Source organism: Colletotrichum graminicola (genome assembly GCF_000149035.1).
Source record: "Colletotrichum graminicola M1.001 genomic scaffold supercont1.32, whole genome shotgun sequence".
Taxonomy (NCBI): Eukaryota; Fungi; Ascomycota; class Sordariomycetes; order Glomerellales; family Glomerellaceae; genus Colletotrichum; species Colletotrichum graminicola.
The window spans coordinates 145,780-169,461 of NW_007361036.1; the positions used below are offsets into that span (position 1 = coordinate 145,780).

Consider the following 23,682-nt stretch of genomic DNA (forward strand, 5'->3'; position numbering starts at 1 on the left):
TCCCATTATTGGCTAGGTTACGGCAACAAATTCCTAAGATATCTATCCCGAGGACCGGAATGTCGGCATACAAAGGGGTTGACTACCCATGAGGAAGTAAAGCTACGCCACATATCTTTAAGGACAGAATTTGCAAACTCGAGGATCCATCTTCTCTCCAATCTCGCAACTGGACTTTCCACCAAGGTCAAAGGTCCCCCCAAGAACAACTAAGGATCGCGACGAACCCCAAGGCCACCATGTCCCCAGTCGCCAACATGGCATCCGACGACAGAATCTCGCTCGAGTTCATCACCACAGGCAACGTGTGGATGCGCAACCCGATGCAGGGCCAGCCCGTCACCAACCGTAGCATCACCATGCGTCTGCTCCGCTCCTTCACGGGCGAATGGATCGGCCCCATGCCGCTCGGCGCGTTCCTCATCCGCCACCCCAACGGGCCGATCCTCTTCGACACGGGCGTCTCGACGCACTGCACCGAGCCGGGCTACTTCCCCTGCTGGAACCCGGTCCCGGGCTTCCTCAACAAGCTCGAGGTCACCAAGGAGGACGGCATCGTCGAGCAGCTGAGCCAGCGGGGCATCAAGCCGACGGACCTGCAGTTCATCGTCATCAGCCACCTGCACCACGACCACGCGGGCGGGCTGGAGGAGCTGGCCGTCGCGGCGCCAGAGGTGCCGATTTACGTCGGTTCCGAGCACTGGGACGCCTTCGGGAAGCACCCGCTCTATGCGGCTATGCAGGGGTGCACGCCGGACCGCTGGCCCAAGAACTTTGAGCCCCTGATGCTCGATTTCGAAGAGGGGCGCGCGGTCGGGCCGTGGGGGCGGTCCTGCGCGCTGGCGGCGAACGGGACGGTGGTCGCGGTAGACACACCGGGCCACGTGCCGGGACACGTCTCGCTGATCGTTGTGGGCGACAACAAGGACGGGACGAAGACGAGGTATCTGCTGACGGGGGACGCGACGTACGCGATCAGCGTGCTGGAGAAGGAGGAGCCGGACGGCGCCAACACCGATCCGGAGGCGGCGTTCGAGAGCCTCAGGAGGATCAAGGAGTACGCGAGGCGCCACGACGTTGTTGTCCTGCCGAGCCACGACCCGGATACGCCGCGGTTACTGAGAGACAAGGTGGTCTATCGACCGAAGGACTAGGCCGGCGGGGCGGGACGATGCAGCAGACGTTTTTGGGGAATGAGAATCCGACAGTCTTTTGGCTTCGAGGGCTGCGAAGCCTGGTGTGAGCCTTGTGAGACGCACCCCGCGTCCACTCGGTGGTGAGGATATCCGTACAGCCGAAATGCTTGACACGATACCCCTCTGACCGGAGGTCAGGGCGCATATGGACGGCTATTGCAGTATCCATACCGGATACGAAGCAGTAAGGCTGAAGCACGCGAGGATCCGATGGAGTGAGGGAGAAGACACCCATCACAACTGCACCGCGCGCTCGTAACTCGTCATGATACTCGCGGCTTGGAGGAACGAAACAGAGGCAAGGAATGACGCACATGCGGCTCGAGGCGGATTGCGGCGCGGGTATCCTCACGCGAACATGCTCTTTGCCATGGCTGAGATTCATACGTACATAGTGATCGATCGGCAAGTAAGGGATGCGGGCTATCTAGTGTTGGAAATGATCTTCGTGAGGGGCTTGGGGGCAAGTTCGGCATGTTTTTGTACAATACACGATCACAAGTTCCCATGTTTGATGCCTTGGTTGATTTAAGAATTGCGTATATACTGTGATCTTGTGTGTATGCCCTGTTTCATGTGCACTAGACTTGGCTTTGTAGAAACTTCCCATTCGTTATGGCGGCTCACAACCATTGCAAAAGTCTGGCCCTCACGTAAAGCAGTCTACTCTAGCACCATGGCAGCAGAGGCTGGTAGAGGCGTTTTCTGTTCCTCCCGAGAAGTATTGACGCCCTCGGACTATTTTCCGCAGTGGCCTGCAACTATTTCGAGTTCACGACGGTCCTTTCGGGGTAATTTCTTGTCATTGAACTAGGAACAGGAGCCTTCATAGGGAACGGAATGGCTCCGGCACCCCGAAATCAAGCCGGGGGTCCACCGCTGCGGCTATCCGTGTTGTGTATAGACACCGGCCAGACCAGCGCGAATGGATCTACTGCCTGTGATATTACCACTCCCTGGTCCTTCTTTGGGGAAGGACTTTGGCCAAAACGTAGAGTTCCCTTGAGGCGGTGATGTTCCGGCGTTGAGTGCCGGAGAGCACGAGATCACTGTGCCATCCTTGAGCGGCGCGAAGATGTGCGACTTCGTACGGAGAGCCAAGAGCCATACAGCTCTGGCGACGATATTGCATAATATATGTCGGTTACAAAACATGACAATATCTTCTCTTTGGTTGGAAGATCAGTCAAAGGCAAATGTGTCACCGGGGATCGTGACGTCAGAAGAGAGTCATTCCACATATTGCGAGCGGACATGGACATGACCTTGCGCATGCAAGCAATCAACTGATCGCCTAATGGTTATTGGAGATTTCTTCCAGACACTCGAATCCCAATAACTACCATCGGCATTTGATATTCTTGAGGGCATCAGGGTTCTCCGTTTCGTTCGCAAAGACCCAAGTTCTCTAACTCACATATACCTACCAAGAACAAGGATGCCTACTACACTGAACGGCCGCTGTGTCTGCAGCAAAGTACGATATGCCGCGAAGCTCGATTCCGCGGAAGACGCGAGGACGTCGCTATGCCACTGTTCAAGCTGCAAGAGGGCGTTCGGGACCAACTACGGTCTAACGACCAAGGTGTGTGACCAACCCACCCCCCCCCCCCCCCCCCGCTCGCTCGTCACATTCATTGAGACCTTTGAAGAGCAAGTACGGCTGATGCTTCGACAGGTGCCTCTGGCAGGCTTCTCTTACACCCAAGGGGCGCCCAAGAAGTTCCGGCAGGAGAACGGCGTGATGCGGGAATTCTGCGACAACTGCGGCGCCTTCCTGTGTGAATACGGCGAGCAGGCCGCCGACAAGTTCCGGTATATAATGTGGGGGACGTTTGACGAGCCGGACAAGGTGCCGCCCAAGGGCGAATTCTTTTGCTCGCAGCGGGAGGGGTGGATGCCGCAGATCGAGGGTGAGCAATGGTCCAGATGTTGTTGTCATGGCGAGGACATGCGCAACTGACAATGGGAATCGCCGCAGGCGTGTTCCATAAGCAGCAGATCAAGGAGTGACTCAGGGAGGCGAGTTCGGAAAGGCCTCGTTTCTGATGCGGCGGAATTCCGTCGCCACGGTGTAAAGGGGGGGCATGGGCATACGTGCGGAACTCCGAGGCGATAAGACAACGCTACTAATGGCCAAAACCAGCGACGAATGAATGTAGAGGCGGTAGATAGCATATCGCACAACGTGACCAAGGAATAGCACAGTCGTTGGGTTTCCAGGGCTTTCGGGAAATATACTGAAGAAGCTGAGAAGATGCAAAACATATTGCAACATCAAATCGACCCAGTCGCCGTTTTGAACTGACCTGCGTTGACAGCATGTGCAACACGAGCCGCAGGGAGAGAGATTTGACCAGGTTGATGGGTTGATGAATCCTTAGTGCTTACGACCAGGAACCAATTTTGGAACACGAATTCCGCTCTGGCACGCGCGCTAGACACTCAGCCCCGATTCGAGGCTTGTGGTCCTCTTCCCATACCAAAGACAGGGTATTGCGTACGGCAGAGAAGGACAAGGGTCCATATGAGCCGGGTGTTGATAAAAGACGTTCCCGCCAGCCAGGTTGGCGATCGACGGCCCTCGGAGCGTCGTCCTGGGATACTTCAAAAAGCGTACTAAGAAAAACCAACAATTCGTAAGGATGGAGAGTCAGGCTAAGGAATCACTGCCGTTCAACCCGCGGCGGCAGCGCATGCGCACAATCTTTCTCGGCCTCGCCTACGGCCTGGGGGTCTTGGTCACCATCATCCAGGTCCTCACCCTCGCCGCTGGCAAATGGGTCGTCCACGACGGCGATGGCTCCGAACGTCTTGCCCTCTCCAGCCTGGCTGTCGTCCGGGTCAGTCGCCAACTATGTTTTAATACAATCATCTCACCCGTGGCTGACATGCACAGTTTGACGGCATCATGCCCTCCCCCGAGTCCGACGCCTACCTCGTAACGATGAGCTACTTCGCCGCCTCCTTCGGTTACGAGTACCCCGGCGCCTCGAAGGCGGGGGTTCTCGGCTCCGCGCCCCGTCTTCCCTCCGACCTCGCCGCCATCGGCCAGGACCTTTCGGTGCCCGCCGACGACTGGGGCTGCCTCCGGGGCCAGGGATCCTGCGCCTCGCCCTACTTCCAGGACTTCCGCTACAGCTTCTTCATAATGCCCGCGACGCTGTCCCACATCTCCCTCGCCTACGCCCTCGTTGTCCTCGCCTTCGTCCTGGTAGCCGAGGTCCTCGTCGCCGTGCGCCCCAGCTGGCTGCGCTGCCAGTGCTACTTCTCCTTCTTCAAGCGCGTGTGCCCGTGCCCGCGCGGCTCGCGCGCCAAGATCGAGGCCCTCCCCGCCGTCTTCTGGGACAGGTACCGCCTGTGGACGTGGTGCTTGCTGCCGTGCGCCGCCTTCCTGCCGCCCTTTGTGCTGACGCTCAACGGGCTGCTCATCAAGAGCTTTCTGGCCCGACACGGCGCGGGGGATATGGACGTGCGATTCGGGACGGGGTTCGCGGTGCTACAGGGGATATGTTTCGGCGCGTCGTTCGCAGCGGCGCTTTGCGTCTATGTGAGGAAACGTGTCGGTCAGGGGACGAGTTGGATGGAGCAGCAGGGGGTGACGATGAAGTACTAACAGTATACATAAGTGTATAGAGAGCGAGAGTGTGCTAGATGGATGAGTATGTTAAACCCCAGACCGAATGCACCCCTCTGGAGGGCCTTCCAGGCCCAGACCCGGAACAAACCGAGATACGTGAACATGAACATGAGGCCGGCCACTAACTAGATGGAAGATCTGATCCGAGGTCGAATGGCGGGATTGTAGGTAGTGTAGACTGGAACCAAACCATCCAACAACTGCTCTAGCTCCATTCTATCCAGCCCGAGTCTCCAACGCAGTCCCAGCTTTGTGAAGCCTAGGTTGGTACCGTACCTAGCCAATGTGTCTCACTACTAAGCAAACGCTTGGTCGGAGCACAGAAGAAAGGGCTGAAATGATCCCATTGACGAATCATCGACTCATCATCGATGGCGGTCCCTGTCCATCACCCACAGAAACGCAGACGGTCTCACCGCATACTGATGTCATCGGCCACCCGAGCAGCTGTCATCGATTTGCGCCTCGCATCAGATGAGGCGTGAGCGCATTGGACAAGCGCATTCTGCCAAAATGACTGATGATGGCATGCCCCCGTCAGAGCAGATGTTGGATTAAAACGAAGCTGGAGCGCGGGGCAAGGGTTCATCCCTTTTCCACCATGCCTCATAACCCAGTTCCCGCTCATCGTGCCTTATACATTGCGAGAAGGTGAATAAACATACTCAACCTACGGCTTCTCACCACCATCTCATCTTCAAATCCCATCTCATAAATCATCATTGACACCACCACATACTCAATCATGTCCCGCCAAAACTTGGCCGTACCGCTCATGGGTGCCGCAGCCCTGGTCGGCGGCGGCGTCTACTACATGCGCCAGCCCTCCAACACCTCAGGCGACGCCGCGCAGCAGATCGCCAACACCGACAAGCCGCGCCCGAACTCGGACGAGACCACGTCGGACAAGGCGACAGAGAGCAGGAAACGCGCGGCCGACGCGAAGCGCGACAACGGCCTCGGCGGCGCCGGCGTGGGCCTCAACAATAACACCGGCGGCGCCGAGCTCAGCTCCGGCAACCAGAGCGGCACGAGCGCGAACGGCCGCAGCGCGCCAAAGGGCCCCAAGGACAAGTTCCCCAACGACGCCGGCCAGGTCGGCGGCGGCTACGGTGGTGGTAACTCAAATACGCGGGCGATCGAGACGCACGGCCCGTCGATGACCCCGGGGTCGTCCACGGTGACGGGGGCCGTCGGCGGAGGCAAGAGCAGTGGCGGCGGCGGCGACACGGCCAGCAGCTCCAACAGCTCCGGCATCGGGTCGAAGCTGCAGGGCTTCTTCGGCACGGGAGGTGGTCAGGGTGGCGAGAAGGTGCGCCAGGCGCCCGTGGACACCAAGATTGCGAGCAACCACGGCGACACGCCGACGAAGAAGGGGGGGAGCCCTTGGGATAAGCACAGGAGGGATGTCACGGCCGTCTCGGACACGGAGTCATGATTCGCGCGGTGTTGTTGTAATACTAGCATCATGAGCATTGGTTTTGGAAGTTGGACATGGATTTAACTTGCGTCGGAATTTGACGTCCATCCGCTTTTTTTCTACGTCTATTCCTCGTCCACGATAACGGCAGTGTCCGCCTATCCTGCGAGTGTGAACAAGGCCATCGAGTCCATGTTATCCAGGCGATAGGATACATTGGTTTCCATATTGATGCCGCGAGCCGTGACATGTTCTGCCAATGCGGCCATGTCTAATACACTTCGCCGTCGCTATTGCTGCTGCTGCTGCTTACATGGCAGGCCCCTGACGTGTCCATGCAGTGAGTGGTACGTTGTTAGTGCTTGGTTGAACATTTACAGACCCCATCTACAATTCGATTTGGGGAAATGTGTGTCTCTTCCCCTGTCGTTGCAGCATTATATTAACGGTATCGTTCCGTCGCCATCCCCTTGGAAACTGACAAGGCTTTACTCGTCAGAAAGCCCGCCACTTCTGGAATGACTTGAACGCTGTCAAACTCCAACAGCGTACCTCCCGCCATCCTTGCCTTTCCACGGGCACGCTGGGGCCGGCGTAGACGTGACGCGGGTGAACCTCCGCCATCTTGGCAAGGTCCTCCAAGTTGTACGCACCATCGGACATGCCGGCCCACAGGTCGTCAAACAGGATCGACCCGAGCACTCTGAGGGTTCCGTCGAACTCGTCGGCCGGCGCCCCGGCTCCCCGTCTCCTCTGGTCACGTCGCCCGTCGTCCGTCTCCCTCTCACCGGCCGGCTGGACGGCTAGGACGAAACTGCCCAGGTCGCCACGAGGGATGACCGGCTCGGTGGTGCCTTGTACCGGCTCCAGGTACGAGTCGATGGACGCCTTGTCGGCGGCCAAGAAAACCTCTCTGGTCGTGAGGCTTCGACGAGACCACTCGGATCCCAGGCTCGGCATGAAGGCGGCGACTACACGTTATAACCCGAATGTGTGCAACACGGCTGAGGGTGGTATTTGATTAGAATTATCCCTAAAAATCGCTATTCTTGCTGCTATTCGGAGCATATGCCCCTCCCAAGGTACCAGGACCCGAGGGGTTCCCCCGAGCTGCTTGCAATCTCAACCATTCCTCGCAGAGCTTCCGGCGCTGAATTATATAAGACATGATGTGTAAATTCTCGGACGATGCGACAGCAGCGAGAGTCCGTCCCTGTCCATGGCCAGAGGGGGGAAAAGAAAGAGGGGGGGGGCGTTCGTCTGCGGCCGGCCTTGTTCAACGGAGAGGCCACCCCTCCTTCTCGCGGTACAGCGGCGGGCCCGGCATGTCGCCCTCCATCTCATAGACCTCGTTGTCTTCGGGCAGCTCCTGCGGCCGCTCCGTGGTCCCCATCTCCATCACGTTGGTCGAGTCGAGCTGCGTCGGCGCGGGCGAGTGCGGCGGCGGAGCGTCCCCGACCGTCGTCCCCGTCCCCGGCCGCCCCGTCGTCGTCGGCGACATGGCGTACAGCAACGACGTCCTGCCGGACGGCCCCTCGTGCGGGAGCGTCAGGGTGTGCGACTTGACGTCGCCGCCGTGATGGTCGTCCTCTCGCGCGCCGGCCTCCTGCCTCCGCCGCCTCCGCCACCAGAACATGAAGCCGAGGAGGGCCAGCGCCAGCGTCCCCAAGACTGAGCCGACCGCGATCCCGACCGTCGTTCCCACCGAGATCCCGCCGTCGTCGCCGCCGCGGCTGCTGCCGTCGTCCCCCGAGGACGAACCGATGGCCGATACCGCCGCCGTCGTCGATCCGGTCGCTGTTGATGCGCTTCCCGTTGCCGTTGCCGCTGCTCTTGCCGTCGCCGACGCACCGCTGCCCGCCGACGCGGGCGCCGTATACGTCGCCCCCGGGACCGTGGGGTTCGTCTGGAGGAAGGGCAGGTCCGACTCCTGCCACCGGACCTGGATGGCGTAAACGAGGGCGAGCTGGGACGTCAGCTGGTTGTTGATGTCGTAGAATGTCGTCGTGGGTTTGGTCGATATGCACTTGCTGTAGGCCGACTCGCCCGTGTAGCAGGTGTAGCCGGTCGGGCAGCATAACCTCGGCGTCTCGCCGGCGATGACGGGCCCGCCGAGGCCCATGTCGCCGTTGGAGCTGGTGAAGGCCAGCGAGGTCGGGAACGCGCAGCCCTCGGTGTAGCCGGTCGGGCAGATGCCGGGGGAGTAGAAGCCCCAGCTGTAGTCGAAGAGCTGGTGCCACGACGGCGGCATGCACACGACGCTCGACAGCGGCGGCGTGATGGTGTCGGTCCAGTACTTTGAGTTGCAGAAGTCGGGCGTCGTGAAGACGGTCGTCAGGGGCGCCGCCCCTCGCTTCGTCGTCATCGGGTTGGGGTCCGACGTCGCCGTCATCGCCGCGGTCGCCCGGGTGCCTGATGTGAAGGCCTTGCTAATGTTCGACTGCTACCTATGTGTGCTTGCTCCCCCTTCCGGCGGGCGGCGAATATCTTCAAAGTGGTGCGAAGTGGTTCGTTGTCGAAGTGATACAAGAATCGGTCGATGGTATGTAAGTATGGTTTCCCTTCCCTTTTCACTGGGAGCGAGTGTGTTTAGAGCGTCGTGGTCCGCCGGGTAGCGTGACCCCCCTCTATTCTTCCACCGTACGGGTAGCAGAGCAAGATATGACTGTTGCCTCGTCGGTTCTCCTGGCTTCGTGATTTTCCTTTCTTCCGAAAGAGTCCCTTGGGATCGTTACGGGGTCTTCCCGAGCTAGCCGTGATACGCTGAGTGGGCCAATTGGTGGGAATGGCGGTCCGGGGAAAAGGTCATGGACAAAAGCTGTAGGCCTTCCAGGACATCAATGTCGGGCAGATTTTGATCGACGACGGACAGGATACAGAAGAGGCCGGATTTGGCAGATAGCGGGCAGTCCAAGTCAGACAAGACGAAAGCACAGTCCAAGTGTCAAAAAAAGATGAAGGAGGCCAGGTCCAATCCAGGCTCTGAGGATATGGTATGGAAGGGTTTCCCAACTGTCAATCCGATGGCAGGGAACGCCGAGGATCTCGAACTAGGGGAGGGGGCCCGGGGTACAGACGGGACACGACAACTCGAGCAATGGGTACGATAATCGACCTGGTCTTGGGAGGCCGTCGAGCCGTTCTGTTCTCTCTTTCTCCGGCGCATGTGTACATACCTATCAGACTGAGTCTCCGCAGTGTACCCACGAGTCGTAACGAGGCGCGGCCAGGGGAAGATGATCCACAGCCGTCATACATAGTACATGTCGCAATCATGCTCTGGATCCCTGGTCTTCTTCGCCCGAGGTCTTTTTACCATGGTACGGTCGCCGCCGCTAGCCCGAGTCGAGGAGTCGAAGCGCCGCTAACCGGTGTGCGGCCCCGCGCTTGTTTACTTGATGTGCTCTCAAGAATGGTCCTGATCGACAGATACGACGGACGGACTCTCCCCGACTGGGAAGTGTTGTTGCTGGAGGGCAGCGACGAATGCTCTACCTAGGTATACCGATACCTAGCGCGCACTACGTGTACGCCCAGTGGCGAATGAGCATGTTGGAGCAAAACGACCGACTGATCCGATCAAGGATCAAGATCGGCAAGCCGGCTTCACCGCAAAGAGTTGTGAGCAACTGTCATCGGGCGGATTTGCCGACAGTGTATCCGTACACTAGCCAACACGCGAGACCTAATGGGATGTTAAATGAATGCAAAGAGGTGAGAGAACACTCACGACACCCAGCATCTCCGTCATTCATTCCTGCCAGCACGTAGAATGGCCCCCGCCCCGCCCCGGGCTGTTTGATGAATCTGTAACGGCCTTAACTAAACAAGTCACCTATGGGCATAGGTAATGAGACGTGCATCGTTTTGCTTGGCCATAAGTAGGTAGGTAGGGCCAAGACAACGTAACGAATGGGTCCAGTGTCTAGTGTCTTTTTCCAGGCTTGGTGACATTGCGTTCTAGCAGAGGGAAGATGCTCCCATTCCGCACTCGTCCCGTCCCGGCGATGCAAGGCGTATACGGAGTAAAAGGGAACGAGCGTGGATCGTCAAATGTGCAGCACATTCGGTCTGCAGACTCGATGGAAGAAATGCCCGCGCAGGTCCCAAAGGGGTCGGTCGTCACCCACACTTTGCTGGGGCGCAGCGGCGATCCCTGAATCTTGGCTAGGATTTTCGAGACACCCTGGAAACCTTCTGCACAGCCCGCCATGCGTCTGTTCCGACTCGACCAGGACCAACCCTCGAGACTGGATCTCGGTGGGGTGCCCTCAACGGTATGTCGGCAGCCCTTTTCAGGTGAACAGACCGGATCCCCTGTTTGGGTCGCCTGTACCCGTAAGTATTCATAGGTATGTTGTTGTCTCTACATGTCCGTGTCGTTGGGATAGATAGCATCGTCGGTAACTGTTGCGCCGCCGCGTGTTGGGATGGAGTCTTAGGTATTGGTCGGCGATGCACATGGCGACACCACGATGGCAAAAAGAAGAAGAAAACCCCCCAAGAGTCGTCCTCTGAGCCCTGCCTATCGAAGGAGGGTCAGAAAGCAGACGCTATCTGCAGTATATATAGGGTTGTTGGATTGAAAACAATGGCCAACGTTACCAGGATGATGGTAAAAGCATAAAAACATTCCGACGAACGAGGGAAGACAAAGCCATCAAACAAATATACAGGAGGATATAATACATACGGAGTATGTGCATGATAATCCCCCCTTGGTTGGGGTGGGTGGGGGGGTGCAAAAATGATGCCTCGTGGCGGAATCGAACCGCCGATCTTCTCATGACACCAGAGTACTAGTGAGACGCTATACCACTTAGCCAACAAGGCGCTGATAACCGAGCGCTGTTTTGCAGCTCAAGATGGCAACTCGGAGCTGTCTTGCTCCACCGCGACAATCTCGTTTCCACCGCATCTTCCTCGAATGCTGCAGAGTGCTAGCGTTCAAGAGCTACATGCCGAGAGGTTTTTCCTTTTTCATTTTGTCTGAATACCCGCACCTACCTCGTGATGGTAGCAATGCGAAGCCAGCACGCTCTCTCTCCATGTCAGCACGGCCCGGGACGAGGCGGCTTTTGTCCTGTATGGCTGGCTCGTCGAGCCGATGATTTGGACCTCGGAAAGTGTTGCAAACTGTTTAGTTCAGGTCCATTAGCTAAGGCTCAAAGCTTAGATATTGGCCGTGATGGATCAGAAGGGCTTTCGTATAATGTATGTCTGGCCGTCAATCCCAAGATGCTCATGATGAAGAGCCAACAACACCCTCGCCCCCCCCCACCTCTTCGGATCTCTCGTCAGCAGAAGCTACCGAAAGCCAAGTTGTGACGAGACAGTCAGCTGAGGCTGACCACTTAGACCGTGTGCCGGTTATTGGCAAAGTGGCCCTGCATGCGACCCAAGGGCCCAGTACGTTATGAAAACCGATAAGCGGGAGGCGTCAGATGTGATGTAGATCTTCGGCTCTCGGAATAGTTCAAGCTAGACCGAGCAGGATGTGGTGACTGATCAACTGTCGCCTGCATGGGAGAATAGCACCCAGCCATTTGGAGGCTGATGGCCGGCCGAGCCTGGCCGGATCGTGGGAGTCGGACAGAAGTGGGGGTCGAGGTGACTGGACCTCTGCATTTGTACATTGAAGCTGACTGAGTGCAGTGTCCACACTTGATGCTAGCAGCTGGGCTGGTTAGTGTACTCTACACCACCCATGCAAGAAGTAAGCAGTAAGAGGCGGAAGGTGATTGCAGGGAGTCGGAGACGACGTCCATGTCAGCACCTTGATGGATCCGATCCTATTCGGACCACCTGCGCGTATTTGTACCAATTCGGTATGGGGTTGGCGTAGGGAAAAAGGGTGCTCATAAAGACCAGTCGACGGCGCACCTCTGTAGTTCCGGAGGGCGTTCTCGTTACATTTGCTTATCTCGCCGCGCGTCTGGTATTTCCTTCCTGTCATCGCAGCTGTGCTGTGATCAGATATCAACATCACAAGTGATTCGAAGAAACGTTTTCCTGTCCCTGCTCTGCCGCTCCAGGTTTTCGACCCCCGCCCCCCCTCTCTCTACCCCACGAAATGGACAAAGACAAGTCGCCTCTGATGCGGATCCCCGCCGAAATCCGTATGATGATTTATGAGCACCTCCTCGACGACGGGGGAGAAGGCAGACTCGCAGTCCGCAACAAGGCGATGCACCAGCTGCCCACTGGCAGCATCCTCAAGACGTATCGCCGCTCGCGGTATCGGATCGTCGAGAGGTCCTTCCACCGCCAGTGCTTCGAGACGACGTACCACCTGGCGTCCAAGACGAGGATGCACCCCGCCGTCATGGCCGTCAACCGCCAGATGCACCGCGAGACGAGCCACATGCTGTACGGCCTCCACGGCTTCGACTTCGGCAGCGACGTCGAGGCCGTCGTCCCTTTCCTCCAGGATCTGACGCCCCAGTCGCGGGCCATGATCCGAGAGATAACGGTCCGCAAGGAAGGGCCGCTGTACAACTGCGAGAGCGACCGGCAGGACTGGGCCAATATGTGCAAGTACCTGCGGGGGCTCGACAAGATGGTGCCCAAGGTAAGGATCGTCGTCGAGGGGGGCGAGCCGGCGGCGGCGTGGGAGGGGCCCCAGCAGCTGGGGGTGTCGGACCTCCGCCTCCTAGCCCTCATCAAGCACGACAGCATGGAATGGATCGCCGAGCTGCAGCGGGTCGAGGGCATCCAGCAGCTCGAGATTATACCCCACATGCGCCGTCTCCGCCCGCCGGGCACGACTTCGACCATCTTGTTCGCGGCCTTCTCGGCTTCCATTGGCACGGCGCTGGTCGAGTTTCTACGGACAGACTGCGGACTCCCGGCGGCGGTTGCTTCATCGGCCTGAATAATTGGGGGAGGGGCGCCTGGGAACGCCTCGCAAGGGGGGGTGTGGCATAGTTGAACACACTGTTTGTTGCATGGGGGGGTTCAGCATAGGTGGGGAGAGAGGACGAACTGGAGGTATGCAGGTAAGACGGAGAAAAGAACGGATTTGGTTGGCATTGTTAGGAGTCGGTTCCAGACGAACATGAGCGAGAACGACAGGAGTTTGTTGGTATTCCAAATGTAGGTAAACTACCTAGGCACCTAGGTACTGCGGGCTTTGCTTCGAGCTGCACAGATCTCCGTCGGCGCACGGTACAACTGCCGTCTTTTTCAGATTTGATCTTATTTCATGAGCCTTGACTTTGTTGGACTGCGACGCGAGACAAACAAGACAAGACAGCCCATGCAACACCGCTCTGCTCCCAGTCTGAGTTGCTTGCTGCAGCTGCGCCGGGAACCGGAACCGCTTCCGGACGGTGGCCCCTGCCCGCCCTGTCCGTGTGTGTATCACGTGATAATCTACTCCAACTTCTGAGAGCTTTCTGACGTAAGCGGCTCGGTTAGCGGTCCCAAGTGTATTAGGTAATCTCTCATCCAGGCAGCCCGATTCTCCAGCCTGCCACTGGCGACAACTGTCGCAAGCTCCAGCCACACCGTTACAGGGTGGCCTTCTCCAGCCACTGATAGCCAGTGCACCGAGCTCCGCCGTCCCGACCTTACCTCACCAAGCAGCAACCTGCCTGGAGCCACAGCCAGCCAGCCAGCCAGCCAGCCAGCCAGCCAGCCTGACTCTGTCAACACATCCAACTCGACCTCACTCCTCCCGACTTCTGTTTCTCCTCGCCCGCGCCGACGACACAAGTCGAAACTGTGTGTCCCTGCTTCATTGCGCAATTGCTCCATTACACACACCCCTCTACCGCGCCTAGCAGTCGTTTCTTCTTCCCTCCATGAGCTTCTACTAAAAAAGCCCGTCCCTCCCCCCCCCCCCCCCCCCTCTACATCGCCTCGATCGATAGCTACCCCGCCGGTTCTACCTCGACATGTCTGCGACTCCGGTGCCGCCTGAAGACCAGGCGCGCCTCTTGGAGGATGCCCTAGTCGCTGTGCGCCAACAAACTGCACTCATGCGGAAATGCCTCGATACGCCGAGTAAGCTCATGGATGCCCTCAAGTGTTGGTACGTCATCCTCTGCCGCCGGATCCGCAGAGCCTCTTCGAGAGAGAGACCTCGCCCATCGTCGTGATAAGCCTCAATGGCCCATACTAACCCTTTTGTCCCTTTGCGCGTAGCTCTACCCTGGTTTCCGAATTGCGCACGAGCAGTCTCGGCCCGAAGCAGTACTACGAGCTCTACATGGCCGTCTTCGACGCTTTGCGCTACCTGTCCGTCCACCTTCGAGAAAATCATCCCGTGAACCACCTCGCCGATCTCTACGAGCTCGTCCAATATGCCGGCAACATCGTCCCGCGCCTATACCTTATGATCACCGTCGGCACTGCCTACATGTCGATTCCCGACGCGCCCGTCAAGGAACTCATGAAGGACATGATGGACATGAGCAGAGGTGTACAGCATCCCATCCGCGGGCTGTTCCTCCGATACTACCTATCGGGCCAGGCCAGAGACTACCTGCCCACGGGCGACGGCGACGGCCCCGAGGGTAACCTGTCCGACTCGATCAACTTCATCCTCACCAACTTTGTCGAAATGAACAAGCTCTGGGTCCGTCTGCAGCACCAGGGCCACTCCCGCGAGCGCGAACAGAGAACGAGAGAAAGAAAGGAGCTGCAGCTTCTGGTCGGAAGCAACATTGTGCGGCTCAGCCAGCTGGTGGACCTGGAGACATACAAGTCGGGCATCCTCGCCCCTCTGCTGGAGCAGGTCGTACAATGTCGCGACGTTCTGGCTCAGGAGTATCTCTTGGAGGTCATTACCCAGGTGTTCCCGGACGACTTCCACCTCCACACCTTGGACCAGTTCCTCGGCGCAGTCTCTCGACTGAACCCACACGTCAACGTCAAGGCTATTGTCATTGGCTTGATGGATCGCCTCTCGGACTACGCAGAGCGCGAGTCCAAGGACGACGCGGCGGGTGACCGAGCCAAGTTGGAGGAGGAGGCGCTGGCAGCCTTGCTGGAAAAGACCAGCCTGAAGAAGGACGGCCAAGACTCGGCCGGCGGCCACGCGGACATGCACGACCCCAGCAAACCCGTCGAATTCGGTACCAACGGCGCCAACCAGCCCAGCGAGAACGAAGCACGCGCAGCAGAGGACCTCCCGCCCCCAGAGGAGCCGACGCCGTCCATTGCAGACACCGAGGCCACTGCCGTAAATGGCGAAGGGGGCGCGTCAGAGAAGGCCATCCCCGAGAACGTCCAGCTGTACGAGATCTTCTTCAGCCAAGTCAAGAACCTCGTCGAGGCGCAGCACCTGCCCATCCAGGACACGATAGCATTGCTGTGCTCGTTGACAAACCTGGCCCTCAACATCTACCCCGAACGGCTCGACTTTGTCAACCAGATCCTGGAATACGCGACCGTCAAAGTCAGAGAAAACGCAAACAATGCCGATCTGCACTCGCCCCCTGCTCAGCAGAGTCTTTTGGCTCTGCTCCAAGCGCCCCTCGACCGATATCTCTCCATCTTCACCGCCCTTTCTCTCCCCACCTACGTCCCCCTCTTCCAGTCCCAGTCGTACCCGACACGCCGCGCCGTCGCCGGCGAGGTGGCCCGCACCCTCCTCCGTGACCAGACGCGGATCTCGACCCCTAACCAGCTGGAGAATGTTCTGGAGGTGCTCAAGGTGCTCATTAAGGAGGGCTCCCAGGCGCCCTCCAACTACCCCGGCGTCGCACAGCGCCGCGCCGTCGAGACGGACGAGACGATGGAGGAGCAGGGCTGGCTGGCCAGAATCGTCCACCTCATCAACGGCGAAGATAATGACACGCAGTTCCGCCTGTTGCAGATGACTCGCAAGGCCTACTCGGAAGGCAACGAGAGAATCCGCACGACGACGCCGCCGCTCATCACGGCCTGCATGAAGCTGGCCAGACGCTTCAAGGCGCGCGAGCACTACGACGACAACTGGGAAACCCAGAGCAACGCGCTGTTCAAGTTCATGCACTCGGCCCTGAGCACGTTGTACACCCGCGTTAACGGTGCGGGCGCGGCCGAGCTGGCGTTGCGCCTCTTCTGCGCGTCCGGGCAGACGGCCGACATGACGGGCTTCGAGGAGGTGGCCTACGAGTTCTTCGCTCAAGCATTCACCGTCTACGAAGAAGCGATTTCGGACTCCAAGGCACAGTTTCAGGCCGTCTGCGTCATCGCGTCGGCGCTGCACCAGACGAGGAACTTTGGCAAGGAGAACTACGACACTCTCATCACCAAGTGCGCCCAGCACGGCAGCAAACTCCTGCGGAAGCCGGACCAGTGCCGCGCCGTCTACCTCGCGAGCCACCTCTGGTGGGCCACGCCGATGGCTTTCAACGGAGAGACGGACGAGACCGGGGTAAGTCCTGGGTGCACAGCACATTTCGGGATGCCATGCTCAATACTGACTCGTCGCAGCTGTACCGCGACGGCAAGAGGGTGCTCGAATGTCTCCAGAGAGCGCTGCGCGTCGCCGACTCGTGCATGGAGACGGCGACGTCGATTGAGCTCTTTGTCGAGATCCTGGACCGATACGTCTACTACTTTGAGCAGCAAAACGCAGCGGTAAGCCTCGCTATGCCCCCGTTTGACCATGTCGCAGTTTTCTAACCCCAACGCCAGGTCACGACCAAGTACCTCAACGGTCTCATCGAGCTCATCCACTCCAACCTCGCAGGCAACCAGCAGGACTCGGCCTCGGTCGAGAACAGCAAGCGCCACTTTTACCATATTCTCGAAAGCATCAAGGGCCGGCAGTACGAGGGCATCGTCCTCGACCCGAAATGAGGGAGGCAAAGGGGTCATTGATCGAGGGTCCACTCATTTTGATCAGTTTATGACATGCTACAAGATAGTGAGCAGGGGAGAATGCAAACGAAAGCCATGACTAGAAGCCGTTGTTGTTGTTGTTGTTGTTGTTTTTCTTAATTAGCGGCGGAGGGCCAAGGGGGAGGGGGAGTAGGCAAAGGGCCCGTCGATGCCGGAAGACGCAGGACAGGGAAGGGAAAGAAGTGTTCATACGATAGGCGCATGCATGCAACGAACCAGGAGGAGGAGAGAGACGCTGGTGTCCGGGGATGAGAGCAATGTTGACGACGGAGAGAGAGAGAGAGAGAGAGAGAGAGAGAGCAAAGGGGGAGAAAAGAACCTTTTATTTTATCTTCATTTTGCATGGTGAAAGGCTGTGTAGTAGCCTTTTCTTAATTGTACATATGCTGTACACGTCTTTTTCTTCACGTCACCCATTTGAAAGCGATGGGGGTTTTTTTTTATTCTACGTCCAAAACACGTCGCTCGCTGTGGATCGATCCGATGAAATACGCTTTTAGGCGGTTGGCATTTCCGCTGCGTTTGACCGTGTAACGTCCGCTCTTACATGTGCATATGGTCATATGGTCTATCAGTCCCCCCCTCAATGAGTATGTATACGTTTCCTCTCTCTCTCTCTCTCTCTCTCTCTGTGCGTGCGTGTGTGTGTGTGTGTGTGTGTGTGTGTGTGTGTCTCACTCCCTCTCGTGTCATCGAGACCAGTCAGGATTCATACGGCGACTTCAGAACCGCGCCAGGTACCCCGCATATCAAGTACATTTTTCAGGGGGTTTCAAGTCTTTCTTTTTCCCGTTTTCATTTTCCGTCTCCTCTGCTTCCATAGCTCTCGAAGGGAGGGGGAAGGGGCCAAGCGAAAGGGGAGCGATCGACGTTGCAATGTTCTTCTACTTTATTTTTTTCATATTTTATTTTATTTTCCTAGTCATCTGGTTAAGTGACATCAACGCGAGCCCACGTTCCTTGACCTGCCACCGCGCCGACATCTATCAACGAACCGGGGAGAGAGAGAGAGAGAGAGAGAGAGAGAGACAGAGAGTGTGTGTGTGAGGAATTGGATAAGATTTGGAACAAGAAACTTGCAGTTTGACAACGGAAGTCGAAAAAAAAGAAAAAAAAAAGAGAACCTTAAACTCCTTGCAATGCCGTGCAACAGAAATAACATGGGAATTGACAGGGAGGAGGCCGGCGGGTGCTGCACCCCCCCCGAGTAGGTGGTGTGTGTGTCCTTGGACGAAAAAAAAAGGCGGGATACACAGAGAGGAAATCTTTTGGGTACGTCGTGAGACGACGGCGGGATGCCGCGGCCGTTTGTCTTATTGTCCCCCCAAACCGCATCCCCCCCAGCTCATGTGGTTGTGGCCAAGGGGGGGAACGAGGGAGGGAACGATTGGTGCTCCGATGCAGTTGGTCGGAGAGGGAGAACGAGGGAGGAAACGAATCCCCCGCGGGGTCTCGATATAGAAATACAAATGCGGAAGTGCGAAAAAGAGAAGAAAAGCTCCCCCCTCCCCGCATAAAAAAGAAGAAGAAAGAAAGCAAAATAGCAAAAAGAAAAGAGGCTCAAAACATGGATGCTGGCTGTGTTCAGCTCTCGACGCTCTTCTTCCACTCCTGCAGCATGTTCGTCGCGTTCCTGATGATGCGCGCCGTCTTCTCAACCATCTTGTTAGCAAGCTCCCAGTCGCCAGCCTCGACGGCATCGCGGATGCCGGCAAAGGTGACGGGCTTGTTGCCGGACCAAGCCTGGGGCCCGAATATGACGTGCTTGAACTGCGGGCGGTCGGGCATCTAGATGCGAAAAAGAGTCAGCATGGTGTGTCGATATCGGGGGAAGAGGGGAGGGGGCCGGCTGCAGCCAACTTACGCCGCCGCCTTGTTCCAGGTCGAGCAAGGCTGTCTCAAAGTCGGCCATGTGGTTGTTGAACTGGAGACGCTTGTCGCCCATCTCGCCCGTCTCGTAGCCGCCGCCGCCCATGACGGTGCTCTCCCACGCCATCTCCCACAGGGCGAAGGCCTTGAGGTTGTCCTTGGCATTGTTGACAATATTCTTGAGAGGCTCCAGCGAGAACTTGCTCTGCGCGCTCGCGCCCCTGTGCTCGCAAAAGTTGGACAGGTCGTTGACGTAGCGCTCGATGCGGTTGCCGTACGCCAACATGTCGAACGGCAGGATGGGCCTGTCGGCGAGCTCGAGGATGAGGAGGCCGACGACCTGGCCCATCATGACGTGGTACGCGAAATCCGGGTCGCCGATGCGGTTGACCCACTCGTAGTTGTCGTAGCTGGACTGGGCCGGGAAGCGCGCGCCCCGGAAACCGACGTCGAGGGCGCTGGTGCCGACAATGTTCTGGAACGGCACGTAGTCGCCGCCCATGCCGAGGTCCTCCAGGTCCGACCCGTGCTGGTCCCAGAGGCCGCGCAGCGTGGCGTTGAGGTTCGCATCAAAGACGCGGTCGATGACGCGGTAGACGGTCTGCCTGAAGACGGGCGACCCGGCGGCGTGGAACTCGGTGCCGGCGACGGCCGAGTCCAGGTTGATGTAGGCAAAGGCGTTCTGCCTCAGGAGGTCCTCGTTGCGCTCCACGAACTCGGTCGAGCCAATCATGTTGTACTCGGCGGCGTCCCACGACATGAACTCGATGCTCCGGAGCGGGCGCCAGCCCTTGGCCACGAGGGAGCCAAAGATGCGCGCCATCTCGATCATGATGGCCGTGCCCGAGTGGGGTTCGGTGGCGCCGAAGGACCAGGCGTCGCGGTGGTTGCCGATGATGATGGACTTTTGGTCCTGCTCGATGCCCTCGATCTTGCCGTAGACATTCCAGATGCCCTTCTCCTGGACGACGTCGTTGTCGTTCTTCAGACGCACGATTGGCGACGACAGGTTGCCCGTCCACCATTCGCCGACGTCGGGAACACCTCCCGCCCACTCCTTGGGCACCTGCTCGCCGTGGCCCTTGAGGTGCTGCAGCAGGACCTGCGCGTCGCGCCAGGACAGGGGCAGGCTCGGGATCTTGACAAGGCCCTTGGTCTCCTCGGGCTTCATGCGCGGCAGGTTCTTCTTGCTCTCCCATCCCGGGGTCAAGGGGTCGCCGAGGACCCAGTTCGACAGCGCGACGGAGCCTCTCTGGACGCCGTCGGCGGGCATGAAGCGGCCGTTGGGCGCGACGTCGCCGAGGCGGAAGCCGTCATCTGCCGGGTCGCTGTAGACGATGCACCCGGCAAATCCCGCCTCCTCGGCCGCCTTGACCTTGAGCGCAGGGCTCTCCTGCGAGCCGTAGTAGCGGACGAGGGCGATGGCGCCCTTGGTGTCGATGCCGCTGTCGGCTAGCTTCTTGAAGTCGGACCTCGAGCCGTAGTTGACGTAAATGAGGGGCCCGTTGACGTCGGCCGACTTGGAGTGGCCGTGGAACACAAAGGTCTGATGGCCGGCGGCCTCGCCCCCAACCTCCTCCTCTTCGAGCTTCGCGGCCCACTTGGCCTTGCCGTCGTCGCCCAGTATCTCCACCGCCCGTCCTCCGGCCTTGGGGTAGTTCAGGTATACGTAGTACTCGTCGATGTTGACGTAATCCAGCCCGGCCCTAGTGAACATGGACTCGACGTCCATGGCCAAAGCGTAGTCGCCCTCGGTTCCTGCCATGTGGGCGTACTTGGTATAATGGGCCACCGAGGCCTTCATCCTGCGGTCCTCGACGTTGTTCTGAATATACATGCGCACGTCCTCGGGGTTGAAGCGCAATCCGCCGTTCATGCGCCTGGCCATGGTGGTAAAAAGATCGCTCATGAAAAGTGCGTAGAGAATGCCCATGACAAAGACGACGGCGAAGACGCGGGCGAAGATGATGATGGCTGTCCGCGTCTTATCCTTGTCCCACTGCGGCAATGTGATGCGCAGTCTCGTCGTTGTCGTCGTCGTCGTCGTCGTCGTCCTCGCGTTTGCATCGTTGGTATCGTTGGAGCTCTCGTTCGGGCCGGATGGTAGTCGGATAGTCGGGCGCAGCCTTGGCAGTCGCCATCGCCAAGACGGCCATTGTGGCAGGGAGAGGGAGAAGGGTATCCTCTTGCCCCATAGTGAGGGGCGCGATCTGTCGTCGGGATGGCCCATTTCCAGCTCCTGCATCTCTCTGCGCACGTAGGCGGTCTCGTCGCCCTCGCCGTCGCTGCTCCATGAGCTTTCTTCGTCTTCGGACTCGACTGTTGGCGGGCGGTAACCGTTGGGGCGGCGCGAGGATGTCGCGACGCCATTTCTGTTGAGTAGAGACTGCGACTCGGTCTCGTTCTGGGAGCGACCGTCCATCGGCGAGCGTGGTATCTGCCATTCGTTTGGGTCGGCAGGGCCGCCGGTCGCAAGGGCTTCATCGTAACTGGGGATGGGCGGTACGGATTCGTACCGTTGGTCGCGATCGGAAGGCATCGTCGCAGTTGTCGTCGCCGCCGGTGCGGTTACGGGCAGCGGCGGAATGCAGGGTGGGTTGAACAGGTACTCGAGGGGGAGAGGCGTCTATGGACACCCGTCGCAGTGTGGGAAGGAGTAACGAGTGATATCGGAGTCGGCCAGACGCAGGCGGAGATGCTGGAAAGGAATGAATGGTGGAAAGCTGCCGCAACGCAATGCAAAGCAAAGCAACGCAGTCGAAATGTACTATGACGGAAGAGAAGGGGTGCCCATGGATGCCGCTTTTGAGCAAGCAGACATTGACGAGGTGGGCGAGACTATGGACAGCTAAAGAAGGGTGCGTGTCGACGATGTCATAACCGCAAGCGACGAGCAGGCTGGATAGTCAGGATGAGGTAGGAAAAAATAGTGGTGGTGGTGATGATGTCGAAACATGAAAGTTCATCATCTGTCATGGATGGGCACTAAACCTGGAGGAGGTGGTGCCGCGCAGTGTGTACAGCCGTGCCGCCGGCCTCCGTGCAGCAGGCAGCGTCAGTGAGTTCCTCACCTACAGATACAGATACAGGTAGGTAGAGATGTAGGTACCTACCTCCCCAGGCATCCGCAAGTACCCAAGGTAAGTACCCATCTACCTATCTAGGTATCTACCAAGGTACCCATCTACCTTGCGGTATTGAGTGCAGTTACTAAGTAGGTCCCTTTTTCCTTTGACAAGACGGGCCAATTAGAGACGCCATGTATCGTCTCCGAGCCGCGTATCCGTACAGTGTGTGCATTGCCATATTTGTACATGCTGACAGGGGAAGGTGGCTGTGTGATTACCTAAGTGTATCCTAAAAGGGACATTGTGGCTGATTATGTCATCGGCACCGCCACGCTTGGCCCGCCGACACATTTAGGTACACTAACAGTCGCTCCACGCTCCGGGCCGCTGCACTCGTCCGTTGCTCGCCCGGCGATTCCATGCCAGAGTTGTAAGGCAATGTATGTCATTCGGGCGACATGCCGTCCAATATTGGGCGAGGGTCGCAGAGGTCTGCAGGGTCTCAAGACTGGTTATATATGGTCAATCTGCATGTGTGGTGGCTCGTCACTTCGAGTGTTCTCGGAAACTACGCGCTACGACTAATACCAGTGCACTCAGTTAGCATCCTACATATTATCCCAACCATTCCGGCTTGTTGATCAACTGATGAGCGAGAGTGTACGACATATGGTCATCATGTCCAATTCATTAACCAAGTCATCAGAATCACAAGCGCCCAAGTCGCCATCCCTCCAATGTGATTCCCTTGGACCTAAAGAAACTCCCGTGATAGTCCGTCATTGCCCATGTTGTACACCCCGTACTCGTCCAGCAAGCACGGCACGGGTCCCATCCCATGCGCCCCGGCATAAGCCAACCCATTTCCCACACGACGGCGAGACAGACGCCAAACCCCCAAAGAAGCCCAGACCGACGACGGTTCATACCCTCACACCCTTGACGATCGCCATCTGGACCGTGTCGTTGCTCATCAGGCATGCCAGCTCCAGCGTGATTGCGTGATGGAAGTATGCCGCCATCGTGCCCGGGATGCAGCCCGCTTCGTTCCTGGCCGACTCCTCGACGAGCTCCGCCATCGGGTGGCCCAGCGACAGGCGTCCGATGATGAGCTGGTTCGCCTGGATCACCAGCGGGAGGTCCGGGTACCAGTCTGGACATGGGCAGATGTGTTAGTCCGGTATGTAATGCGCGCGCGCGCGCACCAGCCAAGATGGCCCAGCTGCGCCCTTATGCTGCGTCCTGGATTCCACGAACCTCTGTCAAAGATGAAGTGTCTCCTGTAAAAGCGTAAAAAAAAAGGGCTAGACGTCAGCATATGCTCGCTCTCTATTCCATCTCAACGGGAATGCGGCCCCCTGGGTTCGCTCACGCTTGTTCACCGCCCGTCGCCGCGACCGAGGCGCTTGATCGGCTCGAGCCGCTGCAGTTGCTCTGTCCTCTGCCTCGCATCTTGTCGTTTCACCTCGTATTTTTCTTCTCTTCTTTTGATCTTCTTCTTTCTTTATCGTTCTTTCCTCTCTCTTTCTTTGGCTCGTTTTGGTGATTTGTACTTGGGAGGACCACGTTTTTGAGATGGCAGACACAATTTTCCGGCTTGCAGAAGATTTCTTAATCACAGAAAGAAAACCCCCGAGGAACTATCATCAAGAA

General features: G+C 58.0%; 10 protein-coding genes and 1 non-coding gene across 11 annotated transcripts; 6 read left to right on the forward strand and 5 right to left on the reverse strand.

Annotated features, from left to right (window-relative positions):
* Positions 1-239: 239 nt before the first annotated feature.
* Positions 240-1,154, forward strand: GLRG_07705 (metallo-beta-lactamase superfamily protein; the record flags this gene model as incomplete). The annotated part of the gene is made up of 1 exon (XM_008098264.1): positions 240-1,154. The coding sequence occupies one exon, from the start codon at positions 240-242 to the stop codon at positions 1,152-1,154; it is 915 nt and encodes a 304-aa protein (XP_008096455.1).
* Positions 1,155-2,634: 1,480 nt separating this feature from the next.
* GLRG_07706 (glutathione-dependent formaldehyde-activating enzyme) lies at positions 2,635-3,209 on the forward strand (the record flags this gene model as incomplete). Its single annotated transcript, XM_008098265.1, has 3 exons — positions 2,635-2,781; positions 2,875-3,109; positions 3,178-3,209. 3 exons carry the CDS (start codon positions 2,635-2,637, stop codon positions 3,207-3,209), a joined length of 414 nt encoding a protein of 137 aa, XP_008096456.1.
* Positions 3,210-3,841: 632 nt separating this feature from the next.
* GLRG_07707 (uncharacterized protein) lies at positions 3,842-4,812 on the forward strand (the record flags this gene model as incomplete). Its single annotated transcript, XM_008098266.1, has 2 exons — positions 3,842-4,039; positions 4,096-4,812. 2 exons carry the CDS (start codon positions 3,842-3,844, stop codon positions 4,810-4,812), a joined length of 915 nt encoding a protein of 304 aa, XP_008096457.1.
* Positions 4,813-5,581: 769 nt separating this feature from the next.
* On the forward strand, positions 5,582-6,274 carry GLRG_07708 (uncharacterized protein; the record flags this gene model as incomplete). Its single annotated transcript, XM_008098267.1, has 1 exon — positions 5,582-6,274. One exon carries the CDS (start codon positions 5,582-5,584, stop codon positions 6,272-6,274), a length of 693 nt encoding a protein of 230 aa, XP_008096458.1.
* A 107-nt stretch (positions 6,275-6,381) lies between these two features.
* Positions 6,382-7,216, reverse strand: GLRG_07709 (uncharacterized protein; the record flags this gene model as incomplete). The annotated part of the gene is made up of 2 exons (XM_008098268.1): positions 6,382-6,414; positions 6,809-7,216. 2 exons carry the CDS (start codon positions 7,214-7,216, stop codon positions 6,382-6,384), a joined length of 441 nt encoding a protein of 146 aa, XP_008096459.1.
* A 316-nt stretch (positions 7,217-7,532) lies between these two features.
* On the reverse strand, positions 7,533-8,648 carry GLRG_07710 (uncharacterized protein; the record flags this gene model as incomplete). Its single annotated transcript, XM_008098269.1, has 1 exon — positions 7,533-8,648. One exon carries the CDS (start codon positions 8,646-8,648, stop codon positions 7,533-7,535), a length of 1,116 nt encoding a protein of 371 aa, XP_008096460.1.
* A 2,359-nt stretch (positions 8,649-11,007) lies between these two features.
* On the reverse strand, positions 11,008-11,089 carry GLRG_13194. Its single transcript has one exon. It is a non-coding gene; the product is annotated as a tRNA-Thr (tRNA).
* A 1,240-nt stretch (positions 11,090-12,329) lies between these two features.
* Positions 12,330-13,130, forward strand: GLRG_07711 (uncharacterized protein; the record flags this gene model as incomplete). Its single annotated transcript, XM_008098270.1, has 1 exon — positions 12,330-13,130. One exon carries the CDS (start codon positions 12,330-12,332, stop codon positions 13,128-13,130), a length of 801 nt encoding a protein of 266 aa, XP_008096461.1.
* A 1,024-nt stretch (positions 13,131-14,154) lies between these two features.
* GLRG_07712 (vacuolar protein sorting-associated protein 35) lies at positions 14,155-17,050 on the forward strand (the record flags this gene model as incomplete). Its single annotated transcript, XM_008098271.1, has 4 exons — positions 14,155-14,291; positions 14,405-16,622; positions 16,682-16,828; positions 16,886-17,050. The coding sequence occupies 4 exons, from the start codon at positions 14,155-14,157 to the stop codon at positions 17,048-17,050; spliced, it is 2,667 nt and encodes an 888-aa protein (XP_008096462.1).
* Positions 17,051-18,676: 1,626 nt separating this feature from the next.
* On the reverse strand, positions 18,677-21,500 carry GLRG_07713 (PA domain-containing protein; the record flags this gene model as incomplete). The annotated part of the gene is made up of 2 exons (XM_008098272.1): positions 18,677-18,880; positions 18,957-21,500. 2 exons carry the CDS (start codon positions 21,498-21,500, stop codon positions 18,677-18,679), a joined length of 2,748 nt encoding a protein of 915 aa, XP_008096463.1.
* Positions 21,501-22,952: 1,452 nt separating this feature from the next.
* Positions 22,953-23,481, reverse strand: GLRG_07714 (uncharacterized protein; the record flags this gene model as incomplete). Its single annotated transcript, XM_008098273.1, has 3 exons — positions 22,953-23,182; positions 23,287-23,309; positions 23,402-23,481. The coding sequence occupies 3 exons, from the start codon at positions 23,479-23,481 to the stop codon at positions 22,953-22,955; spliced, it is 333 nt and encodes a 110-aa protein (XP_008096464.1).
* Between the last annotated feature and the right edge of the window lie 201 nt (positions 23,482-23,682).